At 36.6% G+C, this 14598-nt stretch overlaps 1 protein-coding gene across 2 annotated transcripts; it reads right to left on the bottom strand.

The window, feature by feature from the left end:
* Nucleotides 1-2235: 2235 nt before the first annotated feature.
* On the bottom strand, nucleotides 2236-13295 carry LOC123560364 (L-proline trans-4-hydroxylase-like). Of its 2 annotated transcripts, none has more exons than XM_045352572.1 (10): nucleotides 13203-13295; nucleotides 12903-12952; nucleotides 11705-11786; nucleotides 8869-8950; nucleotides 8187-8297; nucleotides 5945-6039; nucleotides 5368-5458; nucleotides 4203-4332; nucleotides 3039-3190; nucleotides 2236-2521 (listed from the first exon to the last, which is right to left on the bottom strand). In XM_045352572.1, exons 2-10 carry the CDS (start codon nucleotides 12934-12936, stop codon nucleotides 2402-2404), a joined length of 897 nt encoding a protein of 298 aa, XP_045208507.1. In that variant the 5' UTR covers nucleotides 12937-12952; nucleotides 13203-13295; the 3' UTR covers nucleotides 2236-2401. The 2 variants fall into 2 exon arrangements, with proteins under 2 accessions (XP_045208507.1, XP_045208499.1); XM_045352564.1 differs by lacking the exon at nucleotides 8187-8297 and adding an exon at nucleotides 8043-8153.
* Between the last annotated feature and the right edge of the window lie 1303 nt (nucleotides 13296-14598).

Raw genomic sequence — 14598 nt, 5'->3', positions numbered from 1 at the left:
CACCTATGATCAAATATGAAGTTCATTCTTAGAAGTTAAAAATTTTGTGTCATATCTTTGTACTTTATCTGAGTCACACTATATATACCTTCTTATCCGATGGGAAGATTTTCATAAAACTTGTATCAGGTATTTAAACTCGTCAAATCGGCGTCGTGGGCAGAGCACGTAATCAAGGTCACTAAGTCCAAGGTCAAGGTCACACTTGGAGGGCAAATGTATTAATAGCTTAACTTCGTGTCCACTCCATATTCTAAACTATGAGGAAGATTTTCATAAAACTTGAATCAGGTATTAACCTCATCAAGAAAACATGTAGAGCACACAGTCAAGGTCACACTTAGAGGGCAAATGTCAAATAGCTCGACTTCATATCAGCTCAATATATTCTAAACTACTTGGAAGACTTGCATAAAACTAGCATCAAATATTTCCCTCATCAAGAGGATGTGCAGAGCGCACAAACAAGGTCACTCGGTCCAAGGTCAAATAACACTTGGAGGACAAGCATCAGATAGCTTAACTTTGTACGCCATATCTTCAAACCCACTTTGAAGATTTTCATAGAACTAGCATCAAATATTTACCTCATCAAGGCAACATGCATGGTTCTCAATCCAGGTCATTAGATCCAAGGTCAAGGTCACACATGGAGGTCAAAGATCAGATAGCTTAAATCCCCCCACCCCACGCCACTCCACCGATATCTTATTAACTACTAAAAGTAGTTCAATTAAACTAGCATTAATTGTTAACCTCATGAAGATGAAAGGCAGAGTGCACAACCTAGGTCACTATGATTAAGGTCAAGGTCACTCTTAGAAATCAAAAATCATATAGTTCAAATTTTTGTCTGACCCATATCTTCTTAACAACTGGAAAGAGTTTTATAAAGCAAGCATCAGCTGATAACCTCAGTAAGAAGACATGCAGAATGCTCAGCTCAAATCATTAGGTTCAAGGGCAATGTGTGTGTGTGTGTGTGTGTGTGTGTGTGTGTGTGTGTGTGTGTGTGTTCGGGTTTAACGACTTTTTCAACAATTTTTCAGTCATATAAACGACAAGGTCACAATAGTCAAAGGTCATGATGACAGCATTTTACTTTTTTTTGTATCAAAGTGTTTTCAAGGGGTACTGAATCACTTTTAGTGATAGCTCTAGTTTTTCTAGTCTGGTCTTTAACTGTTGTAGCAAGAATCAATTTTAAGATCCTTACTTATATGTACAACTGCTTTGTTGGTAATGTTCCTCAATATCTAATAGAACTTTTGTCTAGTAAAATTTCAAAACGTACACTACGTTCGTCAGAATCATCAGTAGGATGCTACGTTGTCCCTTATAACAAGAAAAAAAAAAACATTCAGTGACAGAAGCTTCAGTACGGTTGGACCAAAACTTTGGAACGAACTGCCATTAAATCTCAGACAAAGTGAATCAGTTAAAATCTTCAAAAAGCAGTTGAAAACTCACTTCTTCAAAGACTACTATTCATTGTTCTAAAATTCATACTACAGCAATTACATTGAAGCAAATCAATGACTTTGTGTTAATACTGATGGATTGTTTTTACTGTTTTTAATGCATGAGTGTACAACGCCATTGAAGATGCTTTGTGTGTTGAAATATGCATTTAAGAAAATTCTGAAGTTTCAAGTTGTATGCATGGATGGTTTGGTCCGGTCTGTAACTTCTTTTAACGCCAAAGGATATTCAGATAGCTGGACAATAACGTTCAGTGTAACAAAACACCATGTCCTTTAAAAAGTTGTAGAGTCCTTACTCAAAGGTCAATTTAAGGTCAAACTTGGGGTTCAGCCTTAACATTCTATTGTCAAAGTGCTAATTCTCATAGGAAGCACAGCTAGTGAACAATTATACGGGTTTCAATCACCCTGACACACTCTAGGTCATAGTGTGACTTACCTCTTTTAATTGTGGAAGGCACTGCCTGGCACCAAGGTAGAATCATTGACTTTCTGGATGTTTTCCGCACACTTCTACGTTGATCATTGGGTATCAAAATCATTGAAGTAAGAGCCAGTAGTTGAGTTCACGAACATTCATTTGAAGGGTTTGCTATTTTAGCTGTGGTAACCCCTAAATTTACAAGAAGTAGACCAGCAAAACTGACGCAATTTGGAGAACAAGTCACTGGAACAATTTTGTTGATTTTCGCACGTTTACTGTGTAATCAGATGCTAAAATCATACGGTCAAACAACAAATATGAAGCCAATTATTTATTTTATATATTTATTTGAAAATAGAATAAGCGATAATCTTTAATTCTTGGAAAAACGCTCATTTCATCGATATCCTCTCACAGCATATCAAAACACATTTGAATTTTGTGAAAAATGGTCATATCATTAATTCTTGACTATTTGTGATCAATAGTCACTTCATTGTTCCTGGGAAGGTTTACTTCCGGCTTTCACTGTTTCGTCTGTTGCAGGATCCACGAACTCCTTGCCTTCTGGTTCGCAGTAGTTTTCACATTCTTTAATTGCATTATTAGATACCTGTAGTAATTGCAAAAAACAAATAGTGCAAATGTTAGTTACCAAAGAATATGCTCCTTTCACTTACGACGTACCATTGCATATAACCACTACATATGTAATTGTTCTCAAAACCTAGGAATTACGACCAATACGCCTTTATAAAAGTTTGGATTGGTAAAACAAAATACAAAATGTAATGACAAATCAGAAACAAAATGTGCGTACCTGAAGTAGTATGGAACACTTTATTAGGGTAGACGAGGTGAGGAGTTTAACATCACACCGACACAACTATAAGTCATACGGTTACCTTCCAGCTTTTCATGGTGGAGGAAGACCCCAGGTGCACCTCTTGGCATTTTTTCAGCACGAGCGGGCACGTGTGTAGAACCATCGATCTTTCGTCAGCCAGTTGAATGGCTTCCCCATATTCACCAAGTTCCTCAAATTGATTTGAAATCTATGGCCTTTATCACTCAGCCACGCAGGTTCGGCAATAAAATAAGAGATTATAAGAGGACAGGAAATCACGTACCTTTGTCAGTTTATTGTAACACGGATGGTGGTGTTTCTTGACGGGGTTGTTACTTTTCTTATTGTAGGAACAGTTAAATGCCCAGCGTCTCTGTTCACTATCGTTTGGTCCGCTCGAGTGTAGCAAGTTCGAATGAAACAATATGGCGTCACCTGTAAAGAGCAAACAAACTAACTGTTTGATACACCTTTTGGTAACATTTTTTTTTATAGTTTTCTCTACGTATCACATATAAAACTTTGAGTTCAGATTTTCCACATATCTACATTAGTGTTGAATTTATCTTCATTTTTGATGGGGTATTTTCCATTGTACTGTATTTCAAAATAATAAAAATTCAGTTTTTTGACTTGTAGATGGATTGTTGTATCTTAGTAAGCATGCATAAAACAACATTTCCAAGCAAAAATATTTCACAATACCGGTATTCATTCATGGGACATGATTAAATTAGCCTACTATAGAAAAATACATTTTGGCCAAAAATGGACTGGCTCCCGTCCTTATGTTTGTTATATATAAATTTTCTTCATTAACAGTGGAAGTAACTCCAGCAGGTTGTTTCTGTATTGACATTTGTTATTGCCCCTGGCTCCAAACATAGGTATGGTTCAGCGTTCAGAAAAAATGCTTAAAATTTACTTATAAAAGGTTTGCAATATTTAAAAAACGATCATGCAGCCAAGGAGACAGGCTACAAAAAAAGAAGGGTGAATCCATACTGTGGCATGTCTTGGCACATCGATTACAATAACCGTAGATCTCTATCTAATGAAAACCAACTATAAGCTGGTATTTTCAAAGTCGCAAAAATGTTTGGAACTGACAATCATAAGATGCAATATGAAATGTTTGGAAATGTAAATGTATGTGCATTTGGAAATGTGGATAGCAGACTTGGGAATGTAAATGAATGTTCATCTGAAACACTGGATTCATTGCTGAAGGTTCATTTGTAAATGTAAATGAATGTGCATTTGAAATACTGGATACCAGTCTGAAGGTTCACTTGGAAATGTAAATGAATGTTCATCTGAAACACTGGATACCGCACTGGTAGTTGACTGAGAAATGTTAACGAATGTTCATTTGAAACACTGGATATCTTGCTGAAGGTTCATTTGGAAATGTAAATGAATGTGCATTTAGAAACACTGGTTATACCTGGTTGAAGATTCACTTGGAAATGTTCATAGACTTTCTTTAAATGTTCCACTCTCTCCTTTTCTGCACCTTGTTGTCCACCGTCGAATGTATGATCAATCCGACCAGCTTTGTGACTTCCAACAAGCACCTGAAAAACATCACTCCATCGTGTGATTCTTACAGACTGGTGATGTCATTTTCTAAGTCAGACACGTCAACATGCCAATATTAGAAACAAAAATGTACATGTAGGCCCTATAATCGTTCCTAATCAGACCCTAAACGGAAAAGCGCCGCAGTACTAATTTAGTAATAAGATTTGTTAAATTATTCATTTTATTGTCAAACTATTTGTAAAATCGCAGAAATCTCGAAGTCTATGAGCAATTATAGTAGCTACAACACTACACTTAAATGTGTTGCATAAAATCCGTTCGAGGCCAATAAATCATAGACCAGATCGGGCCTGAACACCACAGTAAAGACATGCGTTTCATGCATAGAAATTCTTTCAGATGATTGCCTTTTCTCTGTCGATGTAGTAGATGCTGAAAGACACAGCGAAATTCAGCGCATTCTCGGTATGCAACAGTCTGATTAAGGCACATTTCAGCAGTTAGGTAGTCAGGACAACGCCCTCTTGAAACATTCGTTCTGTTTGACGTAATATAATGGTTTCCACACTCTTTTCCGAGAATAAAACCAGCAATCTCCCGTTTCCCTTTACGCATGTATCTACCGCTTGAAATAAATAAACTGAATATAACAGGCAGCAGGTAATTATGTTGCCGGAAGCCCATCATTTTTTTTGACACATGGACCTGCTACATGGAATATGCTCAACATAGCGAATAATTTCACTGGTACTTAGAACATATAATTTACCGGAAGTTTCCTTTACACTTGGATCTTCTACTCGAAATTAACTCTACCTAAAAGGTTTCAGTGGCATTTCTTATTTTACCGGAAGTCCACTGGTTTCCTTGATGCATGGATCTGCTGCTTAAAATATATGTATACTAAATATAACGGGTTTACTGTTACCAACCCCGCCCCCCACCCCCACCCCCGTGGATCTGCCTCAGAAGCTTTAAATGCATTATATTAATTACACTCAACATAAGGGGTTTCACTGGCACTTCGCTCTTATGCTCAACACTTTACTTGAAACAATTGTTCGTACCTGAAGTCCCCCATTTTCCTTCACGCACGGATCCACAGCAAGAAACATACTCAACAAATCGGGTTTCAGCACTCCATTCTTGTACCAATACCTGTGTGAAATTACTGTCGTTAATCATCAGTTGGTCAGGAATTACAAAGGTTATTGTTAAGGCAGTGGACCCGTAATGCACTCGGTAATTTCCGTGTGATTACGTACACTCGTTCGGCAATTCGGCATTCTTCGGACGTAAATATAGTTCAACACGCATATGGCTTTTCGTTAAAGAAACGGAGAATGCCGAAATTTGCCGATTGTCATTACAGATCCATTACCTCAAAAACTTCACTAATTCTGTTCATTGAAAAAATCACACAAAAACTATAGACAGCGAAATGGGACTATTTGAACGGTATCTAAGTATGAAGGAAAAAATGCAGAGAATAAACTACAAATTAAGGGTAACCAGCTCTTCGACAGATTTGTAATTTACAAGAAATTCATTATTTAATATATCTGATGGTAGGCCTATAGAAAATGGTATAATGGGTAGGTATTCTGACTGTGTGCTTATTCGGAACTATTGACTTTCATTTACCCATAATCCTGGTGCCATTCAAAGCTCCCACCTTTCTTCGGATCTTTCATCATTATTTTTGTATGGTAATGATACAGCTCATCGCCGCCCATCAACTGTGAAATTACAAAAGTATCTCTACAGAAGTGTTTTAATACCGATTTATGAGTGTATGTATGATTTCTAATGTAGTTTAATTAAGACATTTAGAAATTAGAACAGGTAAGAAATGAAAAATTAAGTTGTTTGTAAAACACATAATTATATCTCCTCCCATGATGAATCGTTGGAGGCACTGGGCGTTTAATTATCAATGTCGCACTGCTTTGACCTTTGGCAATATGACTCTAAAACAGCAATAGGATTCACTGCTGACCAGACATAAGCGTGATATGATGTTTGATGGCAATGTGCCTCAGCGTTCTTCAGTTATACATCCTAAAACATCTTGAAACATTATTTTCTAAAGGCCAATGTGACATTTCATTAAAAAATCTTGTGTTTGGAACATTCTACAATTATTTGAAGTTAATGAAAAACACGGATATTTTCCGTACGGAAAAGTACGGAAATACAGATTTTATCCTAAATTACGTACAGACGGACGAACAGCTGTTGTCTTTTTTGTCACAAACATTCAGATTTTATCATTTTCTTTCAAAGTAAGTTTTAATTTGCAGTTATTTACCCAAAATAAATATTTTATATGCACTTTTTCCTTATTTTACTGCTAATATTTTAAGCCAAAAATGGCAAAGTTCAGCAAATGTTCCCGACGGCGTGCCCGTCGGGGAAGAACATTGTTTTTAATATTCGATTAGGCAATACTACTTATTAAAAGACATTTCAGTTTGATACCTTACTTTTAACGCTTTTAATAATAAAATGAAACTGATGAATTGTTTGAAAAAATACGACCAATATTAGCCGGTATTTATTTAAGTGAACACCGGTATTTATTCAAGTGAACACCGGTCGTTTGTCGTGATGTCGTATCGCAAATAAATTTTCGTGTGTCGTATCGCGATGTCGCGCGTCGTGCCATTGGCGCATAGGAGACACACGACAATGCGACACGACATCGCGACAATGTCGTTTGAGAATGTCGTGTGTCGTATCGCATTGCCGCGCGTCGTATCGCATTGTCGCGCGTCGTATCGCATTGTCGCTAAAATGCAGGACACGAAGCGCGACAATGCGATACGAAGCGCGACAATGCGATACGACGGACAACATTGCGACGCGACATCGCGACATATCGTGCCAGAATTGCCAACTCGACGCACGACATTGCGAAGCGACATCGCGACATTTTAACAAATGTCATATCGCATTGTCGCGGGTTGTATCGCATTGTCGTGTGTTGTATCGCATTGTCGCGCGTCGTCTCGCATTGTCACGATGCCGTATCGCAATGTCGTGCGTCGCATTTGAGGGGCGACGGACGACATTTCACACTAACAGGATTTCGTAGACCATAGACAATAGGACTATGATGTTTGATAGTCATAGCTCAAAAATTTCTCAAACTATTGATCAGAAACCATTTTTATTATCATGATCACTGCACCTGGACCTTCACAAAACTAAAGGGTCATTTCCTTATCACATGTGGACATAATCATGTTATGGACTTTGACAGTCCTATGCAAAAACATTCTAAAGTTATTGAGTGGAACTTGTTTTCAGATTCACTGTCACTTTGGCATAAACCTATGACCTTCTGACCGCCAAAACAATTGGGTCATTAACCCTCTATCTTTCCAAAACAATACGGGTTATCTACTGGCCTAAGTTCGCATACACTACGCCAAAGTACTTGGAATCTGGTTTCACTCTCAAGGTTCTATCATTTTTGACCTTTGACCTACCTATCTACAGGCAATGAGCAGAACAACAGACCCCCTTTTCTTTTGTGTAGGGAGGAAGATTAAAAGTGATGACACACATAATGGAACCAAGATCAGCGTAAGGGTTAAACAATAGTATCTAACAACATTTCTTTTGACCAATTGTTAAAATATAAATATTATACGTTAGGAATAAACAATATGATAAGCTAGAAAGTATCAAGATTGCTTTTACATTAAATTTATCTTTTGCACAACAAAAGGAGAACCTGTTCACACGTTGATACTACTTTTTCACATCGTGGTACTAAACCTAGTACGTCATTTCCGCAATAGCTCCACAAAAGCACGCGCGGCTCTCTTCCGGTTGAATCTGGTACCTGAAACGTAAAAATTAAAGCAATTTACAGTACCTTTTCACAAGTTGAGACGACTTTTTCGCATCGTGGAACCAGTCCCAGTACGTCATTTCCGCAATAGCTCCACAACATCATTCTAGGCTCCCTACCTTCGGCATCTGGAAGCTGATTAAAGAAGCAGACATAATGTACTTTTGTATGCAATTGTTCATTTGTTATGAATTAAAACACTTATTGTGATTAATTTTGTGTCTTTGTAGGTGATTTTTTTATTCCTTCTTGTAGAAATAAGTAAGCCCCATAGAACACACGAATTCGATGGCGATAGCTTTAGTAAGAGGATTCTATGTAAGAGTTGCCTATTCACACGCTTCGTCCGTATCCGTCCATAATTTAGTATCGACTAATGATTGCTTTGACATTGTAGCAGAACTTAATTTATCATGATTTTGTATTTCAATATGTAACCTCTCATATAAGTGAAATATGCATGCAGTGCACTAAAAGTAAAGGCTAAATTGGCATTATCGTTTGATGTTTGTAACTAAGGGTACAGTTTAAACTGCTTTATTGTTTAATTGTTTTGTAAGTTGAACTTGCCTTAAACAGCCATCTGCCTTCAGCAGCCACATTGTGGTGCTCCCTTTGCTCACTGCTTAATAGATATCTACCGGTTTGATTTATATTCTAGCTGAACAATAAATTGTATACAGAACAGTTAGTTTGTCCGACGTACCCCATAAGAATATTTCTCCACAAGTCCATATTCTTCAAGTGACTTCTTGATTTTCCCTGTTTCAACACTGTCCATCAGGCCTCTGCAATTTTATTGGGCATTCTTTAAAACAATAGATGCATCTATACTGGAATTGGCAACAAACGCTCAACAAATAAAGTGAACATTCGATTACACTCATTGTGAAGTTAAGTTTATCCCCTGAGGCTCTCCGCTTATCCACCCGAGGCTATGTCGAGGGAATAAATGTTTCGGTGAACAATTGAATAAAAACAGAAAACTAGCATTCTATTTATCCTGCCATTCCATTAAAACCTACTTAAACTTGTCATATAAACGTTTTAGGTCTACTCCATGAAAGTGTCCATAACGTCCAAACGCTACTTATAAAGTCTGTATTGTCGCTCTGTGACCCGTTGTTATCTCAGCTATTATGAATTATTTACACAAATTAAAAAAGAAAGATAGCTTTTTGTAAAAGCTAGCCAATGGCCCGCTTGTTAAACCAATATTCAACATAACTCAGACTGAAAGATATGTGAAGTACATATATGCTAGCATACCATCGACCAGTTAGTAATTCGCTAAAAGGAACCAACTTTCGTTTAGAAAAGAGTCCCTCGCAATAACTGGTTATCGGCTTGACAAAACATGCACGCACAGAAAGCAGGGTAAAAGCCTCCAATGGGATTCGAAAGGTTCGGTCTTTTTCGTTGTTTACACAAAAGTCCTATCGTTATAGGCTGAACACCACTAAATCCAGCTGTTCTTTATTTCATATAAAATCCACTCACTTCATAACGGTGTTTCGACATTTTCTAGCATATCAGATTTTCAGACACTTATATTCCCATAAAGAACTAGATTGCTACTTTAGAAAAACAAAAAGAAAAGGGGGTGTTAACTTTTATATAAGAAAACTACAGTTCGTTAAATACAACCCGCTGAATTTACTACTTTTCGCTTCTTTCAATTTCTCTTTTCGTGACATTAAATTCTTACGCCGCCATTTTTATCTAGCATGCGATAGGAACATGCCGATTTCATTAGAATGCAAAGTGATACATACTGAAACGCGGTAGGGTAAAAGTAAGCACGTTGCTGCCGAGAAAATGCACTAGGAAAGGAAAAAAGATTAGTACTATTTATATTTGGACTACTTGTGACTAGACCTGCGGAGGCTTACATTCTATTTGGTAGTGATCAGCCGTATACCGACCCGTCAAGGCTGATCACTACCAAATAGAATGTAAGCCTCCGCTGGTCTAGTCACAAGTAGTCCAAATATAAATAGTACTAATCTTTTTTCCTTTCCTAGTGCATTTTCTCGGCAGCAAGGTGCTTACTTTTACCCTACCGCGTTTCAGTATGTATCACTTTGCATTCTAATGAAATCGGCATGTTCCTATCGCATGCTAGATAAAAATGGCGGCGTAAGAATTTAATGTCACGAAAAGAGAAATTGAAAGAAGCGAAAAGTAGTAAATTCAGCGGGTTGTATTTAACGAACTGTAGTTTTCTTATATAAAAGTTAACACCCCCTTTTCTTTTCGTTTTTCTAAAGTAGCGATCTAGTTCTTTATGGGAATATAAGTGTCTGAAAATCCGATATGCTAGAAAATGTCGAAACACCGTTATGAAGTGAGTGGATTTTATATGAAATAAAGAACAGCTGGATTTAGTGGTGTTCAGCCTATAAGGGGCAATACATGTTATTTTCTGAAACCCCTCGAAAATGAATGGAAATGCCATTAATCTATTCTTTATGATGTAAAACGGTAACAAATGGCTGAAAACGCTTAAATTTCTTGTGTTTTTGGAATTTAGATCGAATTTTCGACCAGGTGGCACTATTTTGGTTCGTTTTAGGACCTAGTAAATGTCTTTTCTCGCATTTTAGCACTTCAGTTGTCTAAATAATATTGAAATTAGCATGTTTCTGAATGAAAATGACAAACATCATAACGATTAAATGGATGTTAAATGTAAATTCCACGAATAAGGTAAAATTAATTGAAATATTGCTTGCACAGGGCTAAATTTTGCATATTTTTAGGGATGGGGGTGACCTGTAATGAATTGTCATTTCTCTATATTTTCTCAATATTTTGCACCAAAACAAAGCAGAATCATTGTGAAATAGGTGTACCTTGAGAATGAATGCAAATTCATGGAAAAATCAAACAAAAATTTTCTCTTATAGGCTGATCACTACCAAATAGAATGTAAGCCTCCGCTGGTCTAGTCACAAGTAGTCCAAATATAAATAGTACTAATCTTTTTTCCTTTCCTAGTGCATTTTCTCGGCAGCAAGGTGCTTACTTTTACCCTACCGCGTTTCAGTATGTATCACTTTGCATTCTAATGAAATCGGCATGTTCCTATCGCATGCTAGATAAAAATGGCGGCGTAAGAATTTAATGTCACGAAAAGAGAAATTGAAAGAAGCGAAAAGTAGTAAATTCAGCGGGTTGTATTTAACGAACTGTAGTTTTCTTATATAAAAGTTAACACCCCCTTTTCTTTTCGTTTTTCTAAAGTAGCGATCTAGTTCTTTATGGGAATATAAGTGTCTGAAAATCCGATATGCTAGAAAATGTCGAAACACCGTTATGAAGTGAGTGGATTTTATATGAAATAAAGAACAGCTGGATTTAGTGGTGTTCAGCCTCAAGACGGACTGGAATACACTTGGTATCATGACGTTTCTTTTAGTCAGTTACTCTTCAGGCTATTTTGTAATACTGTATCTCTTATAAAATACGGTCATTAATTGATGGGGAACAAATAACCAATTATCTTAACTTTATTTAGTAGATTAATTATTAACACATACCGGACAATTATGAATCCATTGTCATCAAAAGCACGGCGTACTTCGTCTGTAACCCTGAATTCGGGATCTTCATACTTAAACTCTGAAAAGGTGAAAAATCATTTCATTTCATGGACAACACGATCCTTGTTAAACATGCATTTCTTAACTGAGCCGTGCCAAGAGAAAACCAACATAGTGGGTTTGAGACCAGCATGGATCCAGACCAGCCTGCGCATCCGCGCAGTCTGGTCAGGATCCATGCTGTTCGCTTTTAAAGCCTATTGAAATTGGAGAAACTGTTAGCGAACAGCATGGATCCTGACCAGACTGCGCGGATGCGCAGGATGGTCTGGATCCATGCTGGTCGCAAACCCACTATGTTGGTGTTCTCATGGCGCGGCTCAATTTTCATTTCGTGGACAAGACGATCCTTGTTAAATATGCATTTCATATGCATTTTCAACTTCCTATCCTAACACATTTTAAAGATGTCATATGATATAATATTAAGGGTTAACATGGCTGATTTCAATTTTAACGACCACATAAGTATTGGAAAGAATTCATACAAAGACCGACAGCTATGCAAATGAAGAATAGTTAGGTTTAATTGTTTCGTCTAACACGAGCTAGTGGAGCGGTGAAATAAGAACATGACTACATTGTTAAGATGGACAGAAATCTTAGAACTTTTAATCTATAAAATAAAAATACTTTTGGTGATGAATTTCTTTACTTTTTTTTAAAGTGTTATCACTTTACAGTTGAAAGCAGAAAATACTAAAGGAGTACTAGTTTTGATTACAACCACCCCTCCCCCAAAAAAACAAACAAACAAAAAACAAAAAACAAAAAAAAAACAAACAAAAAAAAACAAACAAAAAAAACGTTGTCAAATTTCACAGCTGAATATAGTCATGACAAAGCAGTATTGATAACTTAAAGACACTGATAACTTAAGTTAAAAATACATTTTTGCAGTTTGTGGTGAATTAGGGACACTTCCCTTATCGGGTTTGTGTAAGGAAAGAGTCTTACAGTTTTGGGATAAAATTGTTAACAATTTACCGTCGTCTATATATGAACCCAACCGACATCAACTAAACTCGACAAAGAAATCTTTGTTGGTGACCTTTGTTTTACAGGTATTTTGTATGAACGTTGTATCCCAATACCGACAGTAAATGTGCCGAAAGTTTTGGAATATTTCACTTACCATTTCCATGTGGTCCGAATCCTTCCTTCGGCATTTTTTCTCACAAAAGTCTACAAAAGATACAATCTTTGATCTAAACCGGCACATCTTGTTTTGAAAAGGGTTAGACAACTTTATTTGTAGTTAAGGCATAACCATGAAGAGACATTAATGTACACTTTATACAACAAATCAATGCATGTTCAGAATCATATGCTATGAAAAGATGCGTATAAAATATTGCTAAGGCCGGGAAAGGTTTCTGGTAGATGTACAACAAAAGAATGTTAAGGTATAACATAAATATAAAATAATACTTACAAAATCCACCGACCTGTAAATGTATACGCGCTAAAACGCAGTAAAGTACAGACAGGTCAGTGAGATTTGAGAAAAGTAAATATAATTATTTGATAATACTATCTCAAAACAGGGGCATCAATTCGTACAATCATGGTGAACTATTTTTCGTTATAAAGTTAACTTTGTGTGAAATACAGTTTTAACTATGAGAGTTTATGGTATAGGTATATATCTCCGCGTTAAGACCACCCCTAAATTATGACCACCTCGTTATAAAAAAATTACTATTTTCCAGAACGAATTTTTTCTTTTATATTTCAGTGGTCTAAACTCGCTTTATAAAGCGAGGTTCTATTTCTTGATTTTATTTTCTGAAATGAATTGATCATTTACAACTGACTCTATAATATAATGGTTAACTTTGGTCAAAAGTCCTACGTTGTACCCGTACATACACTAGATTAATAAAAATGTCGATTAGACCTATCACGGGAGGGGATCCAACATATGTATTCCCAAATGGGCACCGCTTAAAATCATATGTTGTGCTTCCGGTAGTACATATGCGGTAAACATTTCGCAGAAAAATACGTGAGACTTTTATTTGTGATTGAATATTGTGAAAATGACATTGTTTTGCCAAAAAATCGCGATGCAGTGCAACCGAGTATACATTAACTAGCACGTAAGTGCATTTACCTTACCTGTATTTGTAGAAATGACGGAGAAAAACTTATCCTCCGTGAAGCGGTATAACTGAAAAATAGAACATTTTTATCAACAGGTGGAAATATGTTGTTTAGTTGCCCTGCGCCTGCTTAATTTTGCCCTCGCAACTTTCCGTATGCTAAACCCCATCCAGAAGAAACAATATTTGGCGATCACTTTGCTAGAAAAATATTTTTGGGCGAAAAACCGTATGGAATACATATGTTGTGCATGGGCTACATATGTGGTGCATTAAATTTTTTAGAACTCCACAGATTTTGAGCTTAAATGGTACCTGGATAAAGAAACGAATTGGAAATACGTGCTAAGTATACCAAAAATTATATACATGTATATTAAAGGGATAACTTATAAGAAACGAGCACAGCTTTAAGCTTACATATGATGCTGTAGAACATTTCCACTTAGGAGTCAACGCATCTCTCCTAAATCCGAAGGCGTTTATGTGTTGCTTATGTGTGTTGACCTGAATGTCGGAAATATGCATGTATAGTTTGGAGTATAGCATTTTAGCTGCCGATACGTTCTGCGTAATTATATGTTATTGAACCTAGTGTTCTTTTCGTGTTTGTTTTACTCGTTCATGTGCGCCTCTATATATATCTTCGGCGGTATTTTGCATCGTTAACTGTGGAAATTGTCTGTCTTTGAATCATGTACGTGAACTGAGTTATAGAGCCAAATA

The sequence above is a fragment of the Mercenaria mercenaria genome, chromosome 15 (assembly GCF_021730395.1).
Source record: "Mercenaria mercenaria strain notata chromosome 15, MADL_Memer_1, whole genome shotgun sequence".
In the NCBI taxonomy this organism is placed as follows: domain Eukaryota; kingdom Metazoa; phylum Mollusca; class Bivalvia; order Venerida; family Veneridae; genus Mercenaria; species Mercenaria mercenaria.
The sequence above is the reverse complement of the archived record's forward strand: the minus strand, read 5'-3'. Positions and strand labels throughout refer to the sequence as shown.